This window comes from Urtica dioica, chromosome 11 (genome assembly GCF_054948205.1).
Source record: "Urtica dioica subsp. dioica isolate 48M chromosome 11, U.dioica_male_clone48M_v1_H2, whole genome shotgun sequence".
Classification (NCBI taxonomy): Eukaryota; Viridiplantae; Streptophyta; class Magnoliopsida; order Rosales; family Urticaceae; genus Urtica; species Urtica dioica.
In genome coordinates this window covers 12,848,229-12,871,214 of record NC_142766.1, presented here as the reverse complement: position 1 = coordinate 12,871,214, position 22,986 = coordinate 12,848,229, and the positions used below count along the sequence as shown (strand labels likewise).

At 41.0% G+C, this 22,986-nt stretch overlaps 2 protein-coding genes and 1 pseudogene across 3 annotated transcripts; 1 reads left to right on the top strand and 2 right to left on the bottom strand.

Annotated features, from left to right (window-relative positions):
* The first annotated feature begins 3,865 nt into the window (after positions 1-3,865).
* On the top strand, positions 3,866-6,370 carry LOC149381339 (P-loop containing nucleoside triphosphate hydrolases superfamily protein). The gene has a single exon (XM_089630806.1). It carries the CDS (start codon positions 3,977-3,979, stop codon positions 6,149-6,151), a length of 2,175 nt encoding a protein of 724 aa, XP_089486932.1. The 5' UTR covers positions 3,866-3,976; the 3' UTR covers positions 6,152-6,370.
* A 427-nt stretch (positions 6,371-6,797) lies between these two features.
* On the bottom strand, positions 6,798-8,043 carry LOC149381338 (uncharacterized). The gene is made up of 4 exons (XM_089600852.1): positions 7,677-8,043; positions 7,488-7,598; positions 7,276-7,356; positions 6,798-7,187 (listed from the first exon to the last, which is right to left on the bottom strand). Exons 1-4 carry the CDS (start codon positions 7,878-7,880, stop codon positions 7,113-7,115), a joined length of 471 nt encoding a protein of 156 aa, XP_089456978.1. The 5' UTR covers positions 7,881-8,043; the 3' UTR covers positions 6,798-7,112.
* A 698-nt stretch (positions 8,044-8,741) lies between these two features.
* LOC149381337 (DNA (cytosine-5)-methyltransferase 1-like) lies at positions 8,742-14,835 on the bottom strand (annotated as a pseudogene). The gene is made up of 11 exons (XR_016293791.1): positions 14,638-14,835; positions 12,898-14,353; positions 11,297-12,797; positions 11,022-11,189; positions 10,738-10,939; positions 10,531-10,642; positions 10,301-10,448; positions 9,654-10,209; positions 9,413-9,574; positions 9,109-9,327; positions 8,742-9,009 (listed from the first exon to the last, which is right to left on the bottom strand). The product of XR_016293791.1 is annotated as a DNA (cytosine-5)-methyltransferase 1-like (transcript).
* Positions 14,836-22,986: the final 8,151 nt, after the last annotated feature.

Sequence of the window (22,986 nt, the reverse complement as noted above, 5' to 3'; positions counted from 1 at the left end):
ATCAAAATATAAAAAGCATAAACAAAGTAAGATCTCATCACCAATTATACTACTTTGCGTGTAAATTGCAAGAGACGACATAAGCCACCACGTACACGAGCCGTAAGTAACTCCCATTGGACGTTTTCCAAAAGTCATCCCCGGGATCCCACCAAAGACCGTCGCAGCGAACCACAAACCAGTGTCACACAGCGCTAACCACCGGTGAAGACCACTGCCTCAAAACGTAGATCAACGATGAAGACCACCGGTGAATCAAAGACCACCGTCAAACTGGCCCAGACCACCACGAAGACCACCGTCGTGAACTTGCCGACGTACCGGCTACGTGTTGTCTCCACCACCAAACGCACGTACCGGCTACTTAGTTTTGAAGAGTAATTTTTTATGATGTTCAATGCCTATTGATAAAATATGAGTGGTTTTTTTCCGTTTAAATATTTATTTAATCTTAAAAAAATTATTTAAAAATTATAAATACATCATCATTAATAAATTTTAATTTAAGTGTGAAAATATATTTTTAAAATAAAAATAATTTATATATACTAGCCTGCTCCGCCACGCGGCCGAGAGCGCGGCTTACCCAAGGAAAGAGTGCTTAGACCAAGACAAAATTTAGATAAAATTTTAATAAACATCGTGCCCAAAATTGATGATTGACCCAATGCTTCTAACCACTTAGAACTTAATTTATAGTACATCCATTTCTTCCCTTTTGTAGGATTTGTTCAATGTGAGACTTTTAAAAGTTTTGTAATGAGAAATTACCTCAAATACTACCATTTCATAATTTATTTTTTATTTTCCACCAAAAGCATAATTTGGTCAATTATACTAGTAAATTTTGGAAAGAGACTATTTTGTAATAATTACTACCCTCAACCACAATTTTTCTTATAATTTCACACCAACTCTTTTAATGAGCATTTAATATTGACATTTAATAGAGAAATAACGTGAGTTGAGCAATTAACTCTGAAACACTCTCTCTCTCTCTCTCTCTCTCTCTCTCTCTCTCTCTCTCTCTTTCTCCTCTCTCTCTCTCTCTCTCTCTCTCTCTCTCTCTCTCGCTTTCCCTCTGTCTGCTGTAAATCCCGTCTCCTTCACCCAAACTCAGAAACCTAGACCAAGCTCCGCGCACAAGGTACGACTCCAGATCCTCGCCCAAGCTAAAGCTCAAGGTTCGTTGTTTTTGCCTTTTCAAACCTATAGGTTGTTTAAAGGTTCGGTTTGGTCTGAGTATGTTTAAAGGTTTTTGAACGAAGTTCATTATTTGTTGACTTTAAATATCAACAATTGTCATCAATTGTTGACAATTATTGTCAACAAATAAAGAACTATTTACTCATAGATGTCAACAATTGACGGATATTATTGACAACTATGTCAACAACTGATATCAATTGTTGACATCTATATCCACAATTGATAACAATTATTTACATAGTTGTTAACAATAACCTTTGCATGTTCTAATGTATTTCCTTTTTTTTTTTTTTGCAGCATGAGTTATGCTATTTATTTTAATATTTGAATAATACATCTATAAATTTAGGGTAATCATTTACCTCTCCTTCTTCTTTATTTCTTTTGTTCTTTATTTATTTTGTTCTTTCTTTCTTTCCTTATTGACCCTCTTTTTTTTGTACTTGCACATTTTAGTAATTCTTTCTACTTTCTTTCTTTCCTTATTGAGGGGCACGAAGTCTAGAGCAGCCCGGCCCTTCAACGGCCCGAGTTGGGCCGTCTTTTCCGATCCATAACCTCTAAAAACAAGGTCGGGTCAGTTGATCTACGAGTGATCCGAACTAATTGACAATTTTATTTCCATTCTTAGAACCCATAAAATAAACTTTCCTTTACATTTTTGAAACAACAACCCAATGAGTACAATTTGGAAACAAATCAAAAGATTGTGCAGGGACGACGCGGTTATAAAACATTTTTACTGGGGCTAATTTGAAAAAAAAAATCTCAAGAGAGACTTATTTGAATGAAAATTAAGCAAACAAAAAATATAAAAACTTGATAAATCTATATTTTGGGGCAGTGTGCAGATGACAAAAAAACGAACCATAAATTACTTTTTCCCAATTGTTAGAGCCTGGTAGACAAAATTTCTTCAACCGCTCAAGATTTTTCCCCTTTTTGTCATGTACCTATATTCATGTAGTATAATGAAGATCCTCTTCTTCAACATGCTCAAACTCCTCAGCCGCGGAGAAGCAAGTCTCCACTCCTACCTGGCTGAGGAGATCATATCCGCCGTGAAATCCGACATAAGAAAGGTGATCGTTGTGGGGATGGAGAAGCAGGAACTCACGAAGTCCGTGGTTTGTAAGTGCACAACTTTGCAATTGGAAACAAACAAAGAATTTATAGTGGAAATTAACACCGCGGGCTAGGCCTTCATGCTCTTCCAACCAATCATGTAAATGTGTCAAAAGGATCTGGTCGGATCGGCCCGGCCCTTTTATTTCAAGCCCAAAAGAGGTTTGGGCTAAGGCCCGACCCAAACTTTTTTATTAGAGGGTCGGGTCAGGCCAGGCCAGGCCTAAGAAATAGGATCTTAAGCCAAACTCAAGATCAAGCCTCGACCCTCGAAGCCGAGAGCCGTGCTTGACTTGAAAATGGCTTAGAGTGGGCCTCAAAAAGCCCAAACTATAATAATAATAAAAGATGATACATAAATATTTTAAAAATTCAAAAAATACACTTTTAACCAAAATAAAAAAAAAAATAGTAAAAAAGAATGAGCTCGCGATGCGCGACCTTCACCCATTGCTTTGAATACTCGGCGCACGGACCGACATGGCCCGTCAAACACAAGTCGTTGACGTGTGGGTACCACCGACATCAAATTAATTAAAGTTTGGGTAACATGCGGCTAGCAGCGTACACGTTAAACTCATACACGAAGAGCGTAACGGGATCTGAATCTTTTTCTTGACTCACTTGGGATCAACCGATTAAATAGTAATATCTATATTTTGTTGAACCCCTTCCGTACCCTACGCTCCTAAAACTATCTCTTGTAATTATACGCAAACCCAGGAGCTGATGTATATATATAAAGAGCCGTTATGAGACTCAAAATTCGAATTGAGAAAAAAGAAAAATTTATCCGGGTTTTTCATATAACCACTTTTAATACTTATATATTATCGTATTATGTTTTATATAAGTGTTATGGTTATCATGTTTATTTAATTATGTATCTGTTTGATATGAGATATATTGTTATATTGATATTGTGAACTGTGATGTAACCCACCGTCGCGACTCGTGAACCGGCGACGAGAGGTCGCGGGTCGTGACAGGTTTTGTGGTATCTTATATCATCAATAATAAAATTTAATTTACGTGTCAAAATAACATTTTATACATAAAACTTAAATTTTAAAAAATATATCTATATTATTTAAAAAGAATTGAGTCTAAACCGTGACTAATTAGAGCCCGAGTTATGCATTTTCAGGGCTTATTCCCTAGACCAGCCCAGGTCCTTTAACAAGCTCGTTTTGGCCCGATTATTTTTCGAAAAGGGCCGAATCTGCCCAAAACCTTTAAAAAAGATGGTTGAGCCAATTAACAGCACCATCAAGTGTGCCTATAAAAAAAAATTATTTATTTATTTGAGAATATAAATTATTCTAAATTTATGCAAAATGAATAGAGAATAAAATGATATGATTGTATCAAGTACAAAATTTATACGTTAAATATATGTGGGTATATATATATATATATATATATATATATATATATATATAGTTGATAAAAGTAATTAAAATAGAAATATGTTTTTTTGGTGGAGTTTTTAACTAAGAGAGAGAGTCGAAAGGAAATGTATAATAGTTTAGGGTTATAAAGTCGATTCGGACAAAAAAGATCCCCATTTATCCTCTCTGTTCGATTCGGACAGAGCAAAGTCGGATTCAGAGATTTTCTTTAGAGCAAACCCTAGCCCCCAATGAAACGACCGTTGGAAGACCCGTCGAAGCCGACCTCGGCCGGCGGACTCCCGAAGCCGGTGTTCCTGACGAAGGAACAGCGCGAGCAATTGGCTCTCCAGCGCCGCCAAGACGAGTTCCAGGAACAGAAACGCCGTCAACAACTTTTGCTTTCTTCGAGTTCCGATTCCTCTTTCAACGACTCTCACAAACCGTCCGATTCCGACCGCCGTGACCGCGATAGAGATCACAGGGATAGGGATAGGGATAGGGAAAGAGATAGAGATCATAGGGAAAGGGATAGAGATAGGGATAGGGAAAGAGATAGGGATAATAGGTCTTTTCGAGACAGAGACAGAGACAGGGATAGGGAAAGAGATCGAGACCGGGATTCCGATAGGAAGAATCGCGAGAGAGAGCGCGAAGACGAAGGCAAGGCGAAGCAAATCGGGCGAGAGCAAGAGAAAGAGCTTGCGGCGATAAAGGAGCAGTATCTGGGGTCGAAGAAGCCGAAGAAGCGCGTGATCAAGCCCAGCGAGAAGTTCCGGTTCTCTTTCGACTGGGAAAACACAGAAGACACGTCTCGGGACATGAACGTGCTGTACCAGAACCCCCACGAGGCTCAGCTCTTGTTCGGGCGAGGGTTCCGCGCTGGGATGGACCGGCGCGAGCAGAAGAAGCTGGCGGCGAAGAACGAGAAGGACATGAGAGATGAGATACGCCGCAAGGACGGCGTCGAAGAGGCTCCCGAGGAAGCCGCCGCGCAGAAGCTCAAGGAAAAGGCCGCGGACATGTACGACACGTTCGACATGAGGATCGACCGCCACTGGAGCGACAAGAAGCTCGAGGAGATGAGCGAGCGCGACTGGCGGATCTTCCGCGAGGACTTCAACATCTCGTACAAAGGCTCGAAGATCCCTCGGCCGATGAGGAAGTGGGAGGAGAGCAAGCTGACCCCGGAGATCCTGAAAGCCGTGGAGAGAGCGGGTTACAAAGAACCGTCCCCGATTCAGATGGCGGCGATCCCGCTGGGATTGCAGCAGCGAGACGTGATCGGAATCGCCGAGACCGGGTCGGGAAAGACGGCCGCGTTCGTTCTTCCCATGCTGACGTACATATCTCGGCTTCCGCTGATCAGCGAGGAGAACGAGGCGGAGGGGCCGTACGCGGTGGTGATGGCGCCGACCCGCGAGCTCGCCCAGCAGATCGAAGACGAGACCATCAAGTTCGCGCACTACCTCGGCATCAGAGTGGTGTCGATCGTGGGCGGTCAGTCGATCGAAGAGCAGGGCTTCAAGATCAGGCAAGGGTGCGAGGTCGTGATCGCCACCCCGGGGCGGCTCATCGACTGCCTCGAGAGGCGGTACGCGGTGCTGAACCAGTGCAACTACGTGGTGCTCGACGAGGCGGACCGGATGATCGACATGGGGTTCGAGCCCCAGGTCATGGGCGTGCTCGACGCCATGCCCTCGAGCAACCTCAAACCCGAGAACGAGGACGAAGAGCTCGACGAGAAGAGGATATACCGGACGACCTACATGTTCAGCGCGACGATGCCGCCGGCGGTGGAGAGGCTGGCGAGGAAGTACCTGAGGAACCCGGTCGTGGTGACGATCGGGACCGCCGGGAAGGCCACGGAGCTCATCACGCAGAGCGTGTCGGTGGTGAAGGAGTCGGAGAAGTTCGGGCGGCTTCAGAGGCTCCTGGACGAGGTGGGCGAGAAGACGGCGATCGTGTTCGTGAACACGAAGAAGAACGCGGACTACGTGGCCAAGAGCCTCGACAAGGGCGGGTACAGGGTCACGAGCCTGCACGGAGGGAAATCGCAGGAGCAGAGAGAGATCAGCCTCGAGGGTTTCAGATCGAAGAGGTACAATGTGCTCGTGGCAACGGACGTGGCGGGGCGCGGGATTGATATCCCGGACGTGGCCCACGTGATCAACTACGACATGCCCGGGAACATCGAGATGTACACTCACAGGATCGGACGCACGGGAAGGGCCGGGAAAACTGGGCTCGCCACGACTTTCCTCACGATGCACGACACGGACGTGTTCTACGACCTCAAGCAGATGCTGGTGCACAGTAACAGCCCCGTGCCTCACGAGCTCGCCAAGCACGAGGCTTCCAAGTTCAAGCCCGGCTCCGTCCCCGACAGACCGCCCAGGCGACACGACACCGTTTTCACGCATTGATCATTCCATCTGCTTGCTCTTTTTTTTTTTTTTTTTGCTTTCATTTTTAGCCTGTCATCAAACCACAGCTGCGAAGTGGACCTCTTCATTGTCTGGAGACAAATCTTTTATACTTTCCAGATCACCAAGCAAGATGAGCTCAATGATCATTATTTACTGTTAACAGTTTGGATTTGTGGAACCTTTATGTTCGCCTTTATGTTCAAATGTGTTTTGCATTGGTGTGTGTTAATAACTAGCACATTTGCTTTTGATACAACAATACTATTATTATTATTATTATATACGCCTCTTGAATCACTAAGGGTTAATGAGGGAAATTATATGCTGGTTAAAAAATTGTCCGTTTCTTTATTAGATGCTCATCAAAGATGTGAGTCAAAAAAGCAATCAAATCACCCAACAAACTATGGTGCTCTTCTTTTCAAAAGGAAGAATGACTAATTGGGGGATTCCTTCTCTATATTTACTTTTCTTTTCTTTTTTCATTAACTATAACGCAAGAGGGATTCAATATTTCAATCTTCCTTTATTATGATGATGCATAATGGTTGAATTTTCAAAAATAAAGAATCAATATCAAGGCAACTAAATTCTTTGTAACACATCAATCTTTTAGTGATACATACAAAAATAAAAATAAAAATAAAAACAAACCAATCTTTACATACATAAAAAAAACATACAATCAATCTTTACATCAACATTAAATGCCCTGAGGGTTGAGGTGGTTAATTACTGAATATCAAATTTTGTACTGCATTTCTCTTCCTATATGAGAATTATATGCTCTCATTCCCCCACATACAATGAAACAAATCAGGATATTGAATTAAAAAAATAATAAAAATAATAATAATAGAGCACAACAAACGCAATCAAGTAAAAAGTGAGTCCAAATTAGTACAGCACACAAAACCCAGCTGGTTATTTTTCTCTCCTGTCATTTTTATAACCGGTCTCAGGTGAGAAATGCAATATTTTTGCTGAGATCTTCAAGCTTCTTCAGCCTCAATTTCTCACTTTCAGTCACCATCTAGCCAAGGGAAAAGGGCGATATTTGTTATTTTTCAAAGTGACCTTTCCATATAATAAAATAGGAATAAAAATGAATATAACATTACCTCCATTAATTTAGAGAGTAGTTGAGATTTTTCCTTGTTCTTGTCGTTGAAAGCTTCAACAGCTTCCCTGTATTCCTTTTCCTGTGAGCAACAGCAAGCTTAGTAGTGGACAGGACAATATAATTATTATAGAATTAATAATGAAAATAAAATAATTATAATATAGCAACTTGATGAAATTTAAAGGTGTTATTTCGAAGTGGAATTGTCACCTTCTTGTGGCAGCTGAGTCCTAAAGGCTTCAAGTCTTTGTTAAGGACGTCTATCTTCTTTCGGATCATCGAAATCTCCTTCCTCATCGGATCATTCAGAGCTTCAAGTTCCTGAAAAATACAAAATCGTTGTTAAATCATTGCTTGGCCTACAAGTTTAGTCTAGTCTAGTTTTGAGTTTTGACTTACTTCTCGAATATCAGCCAAGCGCTTTGTAGCTTCTTCAACTCTGCCGATCTGAGCCTCGACTTTTTCTCTGACCTCCATTTTCTTCCTCTCGATCTCCTCTTCCTTGGCTCGAAACATAGCCAAAGTCGACATCGATAGGTCTTCTTCATCCTCTCTCTCGTCATTCTTGGCTCTTTGAATCTGTTGTCTGTTTGGTGTTGCCATTTTCTCTCCCTCTCTCTCTCTCTCTCTCTCTGAAAGAATGATTGATGACAAACAAAAGCTGGCTTTAAAAAGCTTAAGAAGTTGCTTTACAACAGAAATGACCAAATTGCCGCTCACCTTTATGGTAATAAAGGTTCAAAAAAGGGTAGAATGAAGACCACCACCACTCAATTAGATTTATATAAATCTATGCAGAAGATAAATATGAAATCTAGTACTGTGGGAAGTTTTTTAATTTTTTTACATACATTGTTACTAAGGATCTTAAGTTGGTTAGATAGCTAATTTTTTTCGTAGGGCGTTAGGTATATTGGCAAATTCAGCCAACAACTTTCGTATGCGAATGTCAAGTACATACATAACTTAGGTTTGTATAACTGTATTTGTAGAGATGATTTGTTGGTATGTCCCAAAAGGGTATTCGTGACTACTAATTATTGTCATTTTCATGGAGTTTTGTAAGGTGCTTGGGATTCAAGTCTTTTTTTTTTACGTGGAGTGAATAGTAAGTACACTTTGTGACGTCATGAAATTGCCTCCTTCTTCCAGCGAGAAATTCTTTACTTTTTACATTATCCTATTTGTCATTTCCCAACTTTCTCTTTTGTGAACACATGTGAGCTGGCAGGCATATTTTACACCCCCGCTTTGATTTTCCTTGCACACTTTTTTGGGTCAATCTGGCATGGATTTTATGTGTACAATTGAGACCATCTGACCTAATGCCTTTTGCTGAATCCAAAAGCATCTGAAGATACATTTTTCTGATTTGTTTCTACTCTTCAACCACATTACCCATCAAATCATAGTTCATGTTCCAAAAAACTTGTAACGCATTGATGGTATGATCATGTGAGAAAGTAAGCAAGGCATTGGAATCCAATTCACATTTTTCTTTTTTTAAATTCCAAGGAAATGAAAATACGAGGGTTCAAGACCAAGTACAGATTTAGTTTATAAAATTAAAATAGATAGATAGAGATAAACAAGTTTAAGTAGAGTTGTTTCCGTGGATGGCCTGCTTGAGCTTTGTGCCGAGAGCATAGGCCAGCGGAGGAGGCACTGCGTTTCCGATCTGCCTGTGCTTGTGAAGAATGGTTCCCGAAAATTGGTAGCTGTCTGGGAAACCCTGCGAGCATTGATTTTCATGTTAAGCAAACACTTTACATTACATGGACATTACAATATTATTGTAGTCTATATATTAAAAGCATTGGATTGGACATACTTGAGATCTCGCACACTCTCGAACGGTGAGAATTCTGTCCTGGTCCGGGTGAAAGCACATTCCAACCTTTCCCATCGGCTGGGGATCGGTTATGGAAGTTGGGAAATTCCCTTCCCAGTCCAACCTTCCAAACAAACCCTTCCATTGGTTGTGGCGCTTTGCTGTGTTTGGCAAGCACCACGGTATCAAATCCACCACTTGCCCGTTCGACAATTTCACCTACAAATATTTTTTTTCATTATGAGACTACAATCTTATAAAAGATTTAAAATAATTTTTTTTTATTATTATATTGTGCATGTACCTTTTCATCGGGTAGATCATGCCAATCTGCGCCAGCTCGCTTGGGGATCTTTTGGCATCGGATGAGATTGAGCTCATTCATTTCCTTCGACACATGGTCAGTCAAAACCGCCATGTTCCCTCTTATTTTCTTCTGGAACCATGACACAGGATCCTCTTGGTACTGTAGAGAGAGAGAGAGACGTGATGAGTATTATAATACGAATCGAGTTTTAAAAAAGGAGATATGAACAAGCAAGTACCTCTAGATTAATTTTGGAGGCTCCGTTTTGAACAGGTGGGAGATCGCCAATGGAGTCTCTGACGGTGATTGCCCGGAAAGGAGCTCCACCGGCAGTGCTGCGAACGGCTGCGTAATGCGAGTTCCCCGACAACGACACCTTCAGCTCCGGCGCCGAAAACACGTGCATCGGCTCCGGCCATTCCGGCAGTGTCTTGTTCGGGGCCGCCGCCCAAATGAATGCCCGCTTCCGTGACTGTGAAACCCCAAACGCACCAGCTTCCAATATCCCAAATCTCACCTGCATTTGAATTATACATTGACTTTAAGGAACTACAAGACCAATGGATAATGTATATTATTATCAGTTGGTGTAGAACCTGGTATCCCATCTCGAGAAGCGAAGCAACCGTCAAACGGAAAGTCTGCCCTTTATTGAAGGAAACGAAGTTCCTCACATTCTCCAACAGGAAATACTTTGGTCTGAAGTAGTCCGCGAATGATAAAAACGCCAATATCATTTCACACTGGACTTTACTCCAAGTGCTCTGGTTGAACCTGTTCATCCCAGAAAACCCCTGAACAACAAACAAATAATTTATTTTTTTTCTTCATTCAAGATCCACCATATTAGAGTGACCCAAGGAAGGAAATCGAGAATCGGCATACCTGGCATGGAGGTCCTCCGTTGATGAAATCCACTTGCCCGGGCATCGGTAAATCATTTATCACCTTCTCATCAAGCGAAGCAGCTAATTCTATTGCTTCAGATGTTGCGATACAATCGTCAGTGTCCCCACACTTGTCCATCACAGCCCTGCGTGTCAAGTATTACCAATGCCATTAGCATGTTGATATTCAGGAATAAGAGAGATTTATGTCATTGTGAAATCTGCTACCTTAAGATGACATTGCAGTTATTAACAAACACCGATGTTTCTGGATGGTTAAGTCTGAAGGCTTCTCCAGCTGGTTCTTCGTACTCAATGGCCCATTTTGTTTCCGAAGCTCCTGTAAATAAATACAAACCAAATGGATGATGATGATTACGCCTATTATTATTGGTAAACAAAGACATTCAAGAGAGAATGTAGCAACTAACTAACCAGCTTTTTGCAAACCCTCTGAGAGTCCACCACAACCAGCAAAAATGTCCAATGTGGCCAAACCCTTTTGCTGAGACGCTTCTCTTTGCTTATTGATCTCCATATCTTCATCTTCTCCCTCTTTGCCCTTTCCTTTCTTCTTTCTAATCGCAGCATCCCCAGTGTTTCCGCTTGAATACCTCAGTTTGGTATTTGCCGGCAACTGCCAAAAAAATGTCAGGAGTGTTAAAACTAAAATATAGATAAGAGAATTGAGAGAGTGAGACTCAGGGAAAAACAAGTACCTGCTTGAGCGATCCTTTAGAAGGATCATACAAACGTTCACAAAAGAAGATATGGTCAAATGTGGAAGGTTCATTAGACACTGGTGGAATATCATTCTTCTTCCTGACTTCACACCTTCCTTCTATGCAGTCAACACTCAAGCATTGTGTTTCTTCACTGTAATACACCTGTAAATTGGCACCATCCAGGTCAGATTTTTTTTTTTCTTTTAATGTTTATAGGATTAGAGAAAAGAAGCTTTTGGTAGAGGTAACTAATAGCACAAATATGTTACCTCTCGAACATCAGAAATGTGTGCCTTGTTAGCGGATATATCCTCTGGCCTGTAAAATCTTCTCAACTTAACTTGTGTGGACCTAATATCAGCCTGTTTGGTTTCTTTCTTGACAATCACTTCAAGCACCTGGCACACAACATAGGCTCGTAGACCCACATTTCTGCCACCCTTGAAAAGTGCTCCGTTTTCTTCCGTCTCGTTGTCAAAATGGTAGGGACTTATGTAGACAAAATCGGAAACAGAGTACGTGGTTCCATCGTAGACGAAGCTACTCTTAGACGAGTCCACTTTGAATGCTTGTTTTTCTTCCTCGGCTTCCCTTGTTTCGCAGGAGGGGCATAGACCCGTGCCCTGCCCGATTGTGTCAGAAGATATGCTAAAGAAAGCTCCTCTCTCGGGCCAATACAAGCTCTTGCAGTAATACTCGATGGGCAAACCTTTCTTCTTTCTTTCTTCCGCCTTTGCCCTCTCGAGCTTGTCGGCATTTGCATTCGCCTTCCTGTGCTCGTGTCCCCACGCCACTGACTTGATGTCCACTACGACACCCTGAGTCACGTCCTCCAATTTCATGTCCGAACAGTCATTCGTCAGAAAAACCTCCCTTTCATTGGCGGTGTTTCCAAGGACGGTCTCAGAGCCTCGCTCCATCATTCGCCCATGAAACATTTTGGTTCCGTCAGAAGCTTCAAACATGTACTCGACCAAATATATGGCATCTGACTCTTCTCCGTCTTCCACCAAAACAGAACCGCCCACAACAACTGGTTCTCCGCGAAGAACAGCCTGTCTGTAGAGCTTTTGTCCAAGCTTTGTTTTGCCCACGGTCTTCCCCTCCCATATTATTTCCTTTCTGTCGGAATCAGTTCTAGTCTTTCTCGGACTCGAACGAGGCTTCTCCACTTTCTCGACGTCTTGCAAATCCTCTTCAACGTCTTCATCCTCGTTTTCTTCCTGCTCCTCGGCTTCATCCTCTTCCTTCACTTCGTTTTGAGATTCTTTGTTCGCTTCCTCAGGGGAGTAATTCGAGTAATACTCGCCCCAGATTCTGTTTATCAGCTTCGTCGTCGTTGCTTGCATGGCCTTCCTCTTTGATACCACTGACATGGCCGCTCTCGGATTCAAATTCAGTTCGCTCTTCAGCAAAACTTTTTTCTTCTTCACTAGCCATTTAGTGTGGTGTCTCTCCTCCATTTTGTTGGAAAGACCCACCGCAAATGCAGATTTTCTTACATTTTCGTCTGGAAACTCTGCAAACAACTGGAGCACGATTTGCCCATGAACAACGACATACCTCTCGACCCATGTCTGGTCTGAAGAAATGTAAGCACGGTCATCCTTTTTGTACTCTGCTAATCTCTTTATGACATCCATGAAAGAGAGTCGCGATATACGGCTTTGCTCCTTCAACAGAGTAATGATGCTGATCCCAAGCCTTGCAGTCTTCAGAACTGTTTCATACCACGGTGCGTATTGCTTTGATGGCTTCCCAAGTCTATACCTGAAAAGATTTTTAGACACATACACATTGTAAATACTTAAATTTCTAGATAAACTAACAGCAGCAACATCATTATGAGCACACGAAAGAATTAATGTACCAAGCCATGTCTGTACGGATTGAAATGAAAACCATGGATGATCCAAATTCAATCATCCACTCTTTTATCGCACTCAAATATATCGGCATCCCATCAACATTCAGGGCTTGTGAACCACTCGAGGACTGGCTCAAATCATCATCAAGACAGAAACCACTTCCATCGTCGGCGGTCATAATTCCAGACCCGAAGATGGTGACATCAATATCCGCACAGGGTTTCATCGGAAGAAGCTCCAGCGAGACCAATCTCAGGTCGGAATTGTAGAGAGACCAGTTATGAAGCATGCTCCGGGGAAGCTCATCTGGATAGCACATGTCAAAATCGTTGTCAAAGACCACAAACTCGTCGGTCTCTTCGGTGGAGCTCTTGTAGTAAGCGGGCAGAGGGTAGTCATTCGCAATCTCATCTTCGTTGATCTTCACATAGTACTTGCTCGAAGCCGGCGCCGTTCCCCGGCCCTTTTTCTGCTTCATCGACTGCCAATACTCTCCCTCTTGCAACAGCTTCGCCAGCTTCACGTTCTCATCTTCTTCCGCCACGGGCTCGGAGGAACTATTCCCCGCACCGCCTATCCGCAGAGTTCCACCGGAGGAAATGGCGTTTGGCTGAACAAAATCTCGACGCTTCAAACACTCGTCTCTGAGGGCAGCGAGGACGGGCAAGTTGGCGATCATCTTCTCGTTCTTCTTGGGCGATTCGTCCAAACCGATCAGCTGGTTGTATATGAACTCTCCCTGTGAAATGACAAAGTCCTTGACTGAAGCCCCGCCGGAGAACGCCTTGCTGGCATTCATCGACCGGGCAACGCCCGCCAAAAGCTCCTCGAGGCTGCAATCGAGATTGCCTCCGCTGCACTTGGACGCTTGCTTGTAAACCTCGACACAGACCCGGGCCTTCTCGAAGAAGAGGTCGTAAAATTTCTTGTACGTAATGGCGGGCTTGAGGCAGTGATAGTCCGCGGCCTCGGTGGAGAGCCATATCACCGGAGCTCCGTCCTCGTATCCGGAGATGTCCCATGACTCTATGCGCCCGAAACCCTCGCACCGCACGCCCTTTTCCTTCTCTTTTTCCTTGTTGGAGGCCTCGTCGAGAGGCAATATGTTTCCGGTGATGAACAAGTCGTTGACCTCCAACATCTCGAGGGGCTGAGGGACTCCGTTCTCGTCGTGGAGGATGAAATCGTTGAGCCTTCTGTTGGATCGGTCTCCGTCGTTCGGCCCCGGAGTTAAGTGCAGAGCGACGATCTCTTCTTCTGCGATTTGCTCCTTCTTTGTTTCCACGCGCGAGGATTTTCCGGACAGGTTTATGGCCGACTTCTCTTTGAAGTCCGAGCACGCCGCCGCTCGTCTCGGCATTTTCCGACCGCCCGAAGCGTCATCGCTCTGAGGTGGGCTGCGCTTTTTCCCTTTTCCGGCGTTTTTCGCCATCTTCTCTTTTCCCTTTTTCTTTGTCCCTGTTCAAACGGAAACACCATCAACTGAATAAAGCTCATCATACCATTCTATCTGAATCGGGATATCAAAAGCACACCAAAAAAAAAACACCCAAAAGCTCAATCACTGAATTTCCAACAGTCCTAGTAAGCCCTTTATGTTAGATGTAAATGGATAAAAGTTATAACATCGGCGAAATGAAAGGTATAGATGATATCAAACATGCATGGTCGATTAGGATCCTATACCCTAGACCAGAAGAAAAATTATCTGAGAAATGACAAAAGATCGGAAAATTTGATACCTGAAGGCAAGGATTTGTCAGACTCCAACAGAGCGGCGGATCCCATTTTCGCCCTTAGAATCGGAAAGGGAATCGGAACCCTAGAACGAAACTGATTGGAATGAACAGTCCCAGCGACGAAAAACAAAACGGGTTTTCTCTTCTCTCTCTCTCTCTCTCTCTCTCTCTCTCTCTCTCACTCTCTCTCCTTTTTTCGACACCAATAGGCGGGTATATGAAGAGATACGAGGGTTTAGTGGCGGGAAGTTGAATAGATTTTTGGATTTGTTGATGTTTTTAGATTTTTAGACTTCTATTTACTTGGCGCCAAACTAAAATTTGTGAAAATTTTATAGATTTTCTTAAAATCAAATTCATTTAATTATCATATCTGTATGCATTATAACATCTTATTCTATGAATTATGAAGCAATATTATTAATCACCATTTTTGTTCATAATGACGACCAAAAAAAAAATTCCTTGAACTGGATGTGGTTATCATTGTTCTTATTTTTGAAAAGGGACCTGGATTTTGTAGTTAAATTTTGAATGTTAGTTATATTTTTTCAGCGGTCTAATAATATTGGTGTAACGTTTAAAAGAGACGGCGTAAAATAATTAACGATTTTGATAATGTTAGTTAAAGTATACAATCATTAACGGTCTAATAATAATTTTGAATGTTAGTTATATTTTTTCAATGGTGAAGTAATATCGGTTTAACGCTTAAAAGAGACAACATAAAATAATTAACGGTATGATAATGCTATATAAGGTATAAAACAATTTTAAGTCTAGATTTTGTAGTTGAAATTGGAATGTTAGTTATATTTTTTTCAATGGTCTCGTGGTAATGGTGTAACATTTGAAAGAGACGACGTTGAACATATAACGGGATGCTAATTCAATTACAAGTAAGATCTTGTAGTTAAATTTTGAGTATTACCTATATTTTTTTCAACGGTCTAGTTGTTTCGGTAACGTTTAAAAGAAAGTCGTTAAACAAATAACAATTTGACGATGCTTGTTCAAAAAAGTGAAAATTACGGAGTTAAATTTGAATGGTAGTTATATTTTTGTCAACGGTCTAATTATATCAATGTGACATTTAAAAGAGACGACGTTGCAGATAACGGCTTGATGATGCTAATTCAAGTATTAGACCATTTATTTAAGGATTTTATAGTTAAATTTTGAGTGTTCGTTATATATATTCAACGGTCTAATAATATCGGTGTAAACGTTTAAAAAAAGACAGCTTTAAACAAGTAACGGTTTGTCGATGCTAGTTTAAGTATAAAACAATTTAAGTAATCATATCGCTTTTTCTCTTGGCCCCACTATTCTTTAGGATTAATTATACTCCCATCTATTTGATTTAAAAAAAAGTTATTTTAGTTGTATTTCTTTAAATAAAGTGATAAGAGCAATGACTTGTAACTCTTTAAACAAGTAACGGTTTGTCGATGCTAGTTTAAGTATAAAACAATTTAAGTAATCATATCGCTTTTTCTCTTGGCCCCACTATTCTTTAGGATTAATTATACTCCCATCTATTTGATTTTAAAAAAAGTTATTTTAGTTGTATTTCTTTAAATAAAGTGATAAGAGCAATGACTTGTAACTCCTATCTCTTCCCCCCCCCCCCAAAAAAATAACACCTTATGCTTTATCATATCCCTATGCATTATAACACCTTATTCTATGAATTATGAAGCAATATTATTAATCACCATTTTTGTTTATAATGACGACCAAAAAAAAATTCCTGGAAATGGATGTGGTTATCATTGTTCTTATTTCTGAAAAGAGACCTGGATTTTGTAGTTAAATTTTGAATGTTAGTTATATTTTTTCAGCGGTCTAATAATATTGGTGTAACGTTTAAAAGAGACGGCGTAAAATAATTAATGGTTTTGATAATGTTAGTTAAAGTATAAAATAATTAACGGTCTAATAATAATTTTGAATGTTAGTTATATTTTTTTCAATGGTGAAGTAATATCGGTTTAACGCTTAAAAGAGACAACATAAAATAATTAACGGTATGATGATGCTATATAAGGTATAAAACAATTTTAAGTCTAGATTTTGTAGTTAAAATTGGAATGTTAGTTATATTTTTTCAACGGTCTCGTGGTAACGGTGTAACATTTGAAAGAGACGACGTTGAACATATAACGGGATGCTAATTCAATTATAAGACAATTTAAGTAAAGATCTTGTAGTTAAATTTTGAGTATTACCTATATTTTTTTCAACGGTCTAGTTGTTTCGGTAACGTTTAAAAGAAAGTCGTTAAACAAATAACAAGTTGACGATGCTTGTTCAAAAGTGAAAATTATGTAGTTAAATTTGAATGGTAGTTATATTTTTGTCAACGGTCTAATTATATCAACGTGACATTTAAAAGAGACGAAGTTACAGATAACGGCTTGATGATACTAATTCAAGTATTAGACAATTTAAGTAGGAATTTTATAGTTAAATTTTGAGTGTTCGTTATATATATTCAACGGTCTAATAATATCGGTGTAACGTTTAAAAAAGACAGCTTTAAACAAGTAACGGTTTATCGATGCTAGTTTAAGTATAAAACAATTTAAGTAATCATATCGCTTTTCTCTTGGCCACACTATTCTTTAGGATTAATTATACTCCCATCTATTTGATCTAAAAAGTTATTTTAGTTGTATTTCTTAAGAACAATGACAATACATATATTATAAAATATGCTGTACATGTGGAAAAACTAAAAAATGTGCAAATTAATATTTTATAAAAAAATAAATTTCATAAAATTTAATTAACAGATATAAATGAGTATTTTTTGCACTACACTACAGAATATAAAAATAAAAACATTTAGAACCATGTATGTTTATTAGCTACGTACATTGTTATCTTTAAATTTTATTGGAGCACTCCAACAAACTTGGCATTGGAGATCCTCTAAAAAATAACAACATTTGCGAAAATAGCTTCTAATAGCCTTTTTCCTAAAAAATTTCAATATTAGCCGCTGAACCTTTTATTTCTATAAATAACCGTTTTAATTTTTGAAGAGTCAATTTTGTTCTTAATAACTGTTAATCAAATTTCAATAACTATTAACAGTATTCCAATAGCTGTTAATCAGATTTCAATATATCAAATTTTTTAACCAAATTTAAATAACTGTTAATCATGTTTCAATAAATGTTGACCATATTTGGAACAAAAAAATATTTTTTCCCGCATAAAAAAGTAACGGTTACTGTCGATATGTTTTGAAAACACGAGTGAGATATGAAAAGTGACACACGTTTTAAGATAATTATGTAATTTTCCCAATAAATATCCAGTATTTTTAACGAAATAATTAACGAGAGCTTAATTAGGAGACAAGTATAATTCTAAGAAAATTCAAACATCAACCACTTTTAAGATATTTTATAATTCTAAGATGGGGGCCACCTTCGAGAGCTAGAGCCGACGGCGAGGGACTTATAGTCTTCGCCAAGTCGAAATCACTAATACCCAACCAAACATCAACGACTAAAGATTTACGTCCATTTATTTAAATTTGTAATTGTATTTACATATTGTTAAGCCTTTTTTTGGACTTAACGTTCGTGGACACGTTGCGTGCTTGGATTGGTCACGTGCCTAGTATCGGATAGGCCATAATCACTTTTCAAGAGTTCAAAGGGCGAAAGGAAGTTCAGGACAAGGCCCAAAGCATCCGAGAGCATCAAATGATCTTAGAATTGCAGAGTGAAAAATGGTCTCTCGCGTTGTTCTTCATCGGGAGATCATTCTTCGTCCTTGAACCCTACGAAATTGAGAAAAACGTGTTATATAAGAACGCGGAGGGTTTCTCCTCGGCGCGTGCTCCGACACTCAACATTAGTTTTGGTGACATTTGTCTGAGTGGAGATGACCTTGATTTAAGTTGATTTTAGTCTCAAAAGTGTTTTTTATGGGAGAAATAGTTGAGTAAAAAATTTAATATAGTCTAATTAGAGAGAGAGAGAGAGACTTACCTTGAATGTCTTGATGTAGTGGAGTATTTATAGCGTTTTAGTATTATATGAGTGGTCTAGGGTGTTTTCTTGTGGGTACCAGCAAATATGGGCTCAAAAGATCCTTAGGCACGCGGTCCACGTGAGAAGAATTTTCCATGTCTTGTTTGATCCTCTATCGGCGGAGAGGTTCTTTAAAGCAGGGGCATTTTTGTCATAGGCATGTAGAATTTGTGCATGTGGGCGAGAAGAGGGTAACTAGCATATGTGGAGATCTTTTAACTTTGTCGGGGACATGGCATTCAATGAGAGAATGTCATTTGAGCAGATAGGGAGACGTGACACATATGCACATAGGCTCTTTTTATTTGAGTGAACAGATTGATGGGGAGGCATGAGTCTCTTAGTGAGGGTCTTTGGCCTGAAAATGGGTTTTGTTTAAACTTTCTTGGGCTTAAGCCATCCTTCTTTGTTGTTGTTTGTGGTTTTCATGATGACACGCTAACACATTTATGTATTTATTGATTGAGTTTAACAGTTTTCTTAAAAATAATGAACAATTATATATATATATATATATTTCCGCATATATTTTAGAAACAAAAACATATCTCCGATGGTGACTAGTTTGATATAGTGGTCATTTCATACATATCTCGATCGAGAGGTCCTGAGTTCAAGTTTCATAGGCTGCAAAAATGCATACCTCTTAGAATTTATCATAAATTATATAATACTTGATCAATAGTATTGTTATGGCGTCATTTTTCGTATGGGAAAAACAACAATCCAAATGCAAAAACGATGCAAAACCGGAGGACCCCTCCGTCAGGACCATCGAAACCAGAGGATCCCTCCGGTAAAACTCACAAAACCGGAGGATCCCTCCGGTAGAACCCACCAAACCGAAGGACACCTCTGGTAAAACTCACAAAACCTGAGGATCCCTCCGGTAAAGCTCACAAAACCAGAGGATCCCTCCGGTAAAACTCACAAAACCAGAGGATCCATCTGGTAAAGCTCACAAAACCGGAGGATCCCTCCGATAGAACCCACAAAACCGGAAGATCCCTCCGGTAAAATCTACAAAACCGGAAAATCCCTCCGGTAAAATCCACAAAACCGGAGAATCCATCCGACCAAGCTTCCATAACTTTGCACATTCAAAATCTTATAAATACCCCTTCACATTTTCAGAAAAGAAGAGCCAAAAAAATTCCAAGAGAACAAAAAGCTCTCAAATCTCACAAACCTCCAGAAGCTCTCAAAACTCTCAAATCTCCCAAAATTCCCAAAAGCTCTCAAAACACCAAAAAAAATCGGAAAAGATCAAGAACAACAAAGAAGATGAAAAATTCAACAAGAACGCAAAGAACACGAAGAACGCAAAGAATGCGAAGAACACAAAGAACGTGAAGAACACGAAGAACGCGAAGAACATGAAGAACGCGAAGAACACAAAGGACGTGAAGAACACGAAAAGCGTGAAGAACACGAAGGGCGACTATTGGCGAAGTGGCGAGGAGTCGGAAACAACTTTCCGGTGAGACAATGACGACGAGAATAGAAGAACTTCACCACACCTAACCTACGTGCGGTCATAGGGTCCGACCCTATATTGAACCACAGACGGTTTTGCATGCTAATCCAAAAACGCGATTAACATTTTGGCGCTACAAGGAGGGGATCTCGAGAACAACCACGACATTCCCGCCAGTAACTCTTTTTCCAAAGAAAAGCCTACATCCGCCTAGGAATCCTAAACTCAAGGGGCGGAAGAAATGAGACAGCCGCACAAATAAAAAACAAGAAAAAAAAGGTCTTTAACTATCTCCTCTATTCAACTCCCACAGCAAAAATGGAAAAAAGAAGGAAGAAAAGTCTTTCTTCTTCATACAACTCAATGTCTGGAGTACAAAGAAAAGACCAAAAAAAAAAATAGAAGAAAAATATTTTCCTACGAGCACTTCTTCTCCAAAAGCCACAAAAAAGAAAAATCTTCACCTTCTCAAACCATTCCCGCGGCTACACAAACAAAGTGGGAATAAAAAAACAAAAAAAAAAAACATCATCATCACCTATTTCTCCCACTTGCTTGAACAGCCAGACAAGAAAAAAGAAAATAAAATATCTTCTCCTCCAAAAAGCCATGCTCACGTCAAAAAAACCAAAGAACCAAAAAACAAGAAAAATCTTATTTCGCTCCACACCGGCGAACGACCAACACGGCCAAGCCACGCCGTCGACCACCATTGCGAGGACATGGTTGGGGAGCACCGCGAAGACGTGGTCGGAGACCACCACGAAGTCCGGTCCGGAGAGCCGAGCGAAGACGGGGTCGGCGAGCACAACAAAGACGGGGTCGGCGAGCACCGCAAAGACGGGGTCGGCGAGCACTGCGAAGACGGGATCAGCGAGCACCGCGAAGACGTGGTCGGAGACCACCGCGAAGTCCGGTCCGGAGAGCCGAGTGAAGACCCGTGCCGGCGAGCATAGCGAAGACGTGGTCGGTGACCACCACGAAGTCTGGTCCGGAGAGCCTAGCGAAGACCCGTGCCGGCGATCATCGCGAAGATGTGGTCGGAGACCACCACGAAGACGTGGTTGGCGAGCACCGCGAATACGTGATCGGAGACCACCGCGAAAACCAGTCCGGAGAGCCGAGCAAAAACCCGTGCTGGCGAGCACCGCGAAGACGTGGTCAGAGAGCACCACGAAGATCGGTCAAATCTTTCGAGGACCTTCAAGAAACGTTTCTAACACGGTTCGCTACATCATGTGTTCGAAAGAAAGATAAGTCACATATCCTAACAGTCAAACAAGGAAGCCATGAGACCCTTCAGCATTACCTAAACAAATTCATCGAAGAATCAAACAAGGTAGACGATTATGATGACAGCAATGCAATTTACGCCTTCATCGACGGGCTCAGAGCCGAATATATAAAGAGCTCGCGCCATCGAGACTCTAAAAAAAAAAAGAGCTCGCGCCGTCGAGACTCTGATAAAAAAAATATAAAGAGCTCGCGCAGTCGAGACTCTAACAAAAAAAGGGAGCTCGCACCGTCAAGACTCTAATAAAAAAAATATATAAAGAGCTCGCGCAGTCGAGACTCTAATAAAAAAAATATATAAAGAGCTCGCGCCGTCGAGACTCTAAAAAAAAAAAAAAAAAAAAAGCTCGCGCCGTCGAGACTCTAATAACAAAAAAATAAAGAGAGCTCGCGCCGTCGAGATTCTAACAAAAAAAGAGAGCGCTCGCGGCGTCGAGACTCTAAAAAAACATAAAAGAGCTCGCGCCGTCGACTCTCACAAAAAAAGAGCTCGCGCCGTCGAGACTCTAACAAAAAAAATAAAAGAGTTCGCGCCGTCGAGACTCTAACAAAAATAAAATAAAAGAGCTCACGCCGTCGAGACTCTAATAAAAAAAATATATAAAGAGCTCGTGCCATCGACACTCTAACTAAAAAAAGAGCTCGCGCCGTCGAGACTCTAATTAAAAAAAGAAATATAAAGAGCTCGCGCCGTCGACTCTCGCAAAAAAAGAGCTCACGCCGTCGAGACTCTAACAAAAAAAGAGCTCGGGCCGTCGAGACTTTAACAAAAAAAAAGAGCTCGCGTCGTCGAGACTCTCACAAAAAAAGAGAGACCTCGCGTCGTGGAGACTCTAAAAAAAAATTAAAAAAAAGTTTATTAAGAGATCGCGCCGTCGAGACTTTAACAAAAAAAAAAAATTAAAAGAGCTCGCGCCGTCGAGACTCACAAAAAAAAAGAGACCTCGCCTCGCAAGGTGGAGGGTTTCGGACGATGTCTCGGCCCGCCTCGCCAAGTCACAGAAGTTGTGTTTAAAAAAAAAGAGTGAGCAAAAATTCGAAAAAGATCTGGGTAATTAAAGCTTACACGTCCAAGTTCACCGGAATGTTTGAAATGGTACCGAAAAATTATAGTTTCACGTACGACGAGTCTCACGTAAAACTTGAGGGGTTAATGTTATGGCGTCATTTTTCGTATGGGAAAAACGACAATCCAAATGCAAAAACGATGCAAAACCGGATGACCCCTCCGTCAGGACCATCAAAACCAGAGGATCCCTCCGGTAAAACTCACAAAACCGAAGGATCCCTCCGGTAGAACCCACCAAACCGAAGGACACCTCTGGTAAAACTCACAAAACCTGAGGATCCCTCCGGTAAAGCTCACAAAACCATAGGATCCCTCCGGTAAAACTCACAAAACCAGAGGATCCCTCTGGTAAAGCTCACAAAACCTGAGGATCCCTCCGGTAAAGCTCACAAAACCATAGGATCCCTCCGGTAAAACTCACAAAACCAGAGGATCCCTCTGGTAAAGCTCACAAAACCGGA

Coding starts and splice junctions, on each gene's coding strand:
- LOC149381339 (XM_089630806.1), top strand. CDS start 3,977: ATGAAACGACCGTTGGAAGACCCGTCGAAGCCGACCTCGGCCGGCGGA.
- LOC149381338 (XM_089600852.1), bottom strand. CDS start 7,880: ATGGCAACACCAAACAGACAACAGATTCAAAGAGCCAAGAATGACGAG. Junction 7,599..7,676: donor GCTTGGCTGATATTCGAGAA/GTAAGTCAAAAC, acceptor TGTATTTTTCAG/GAACTTGAAGCTCTGAATGA. Junction 7,357..7,487: donor GACTCAGCTGCCACAAGAAG/GTGACAATTCCA, acceptor TGTTGCTCACAG/GAAAAGGAATACAGGGAAGC.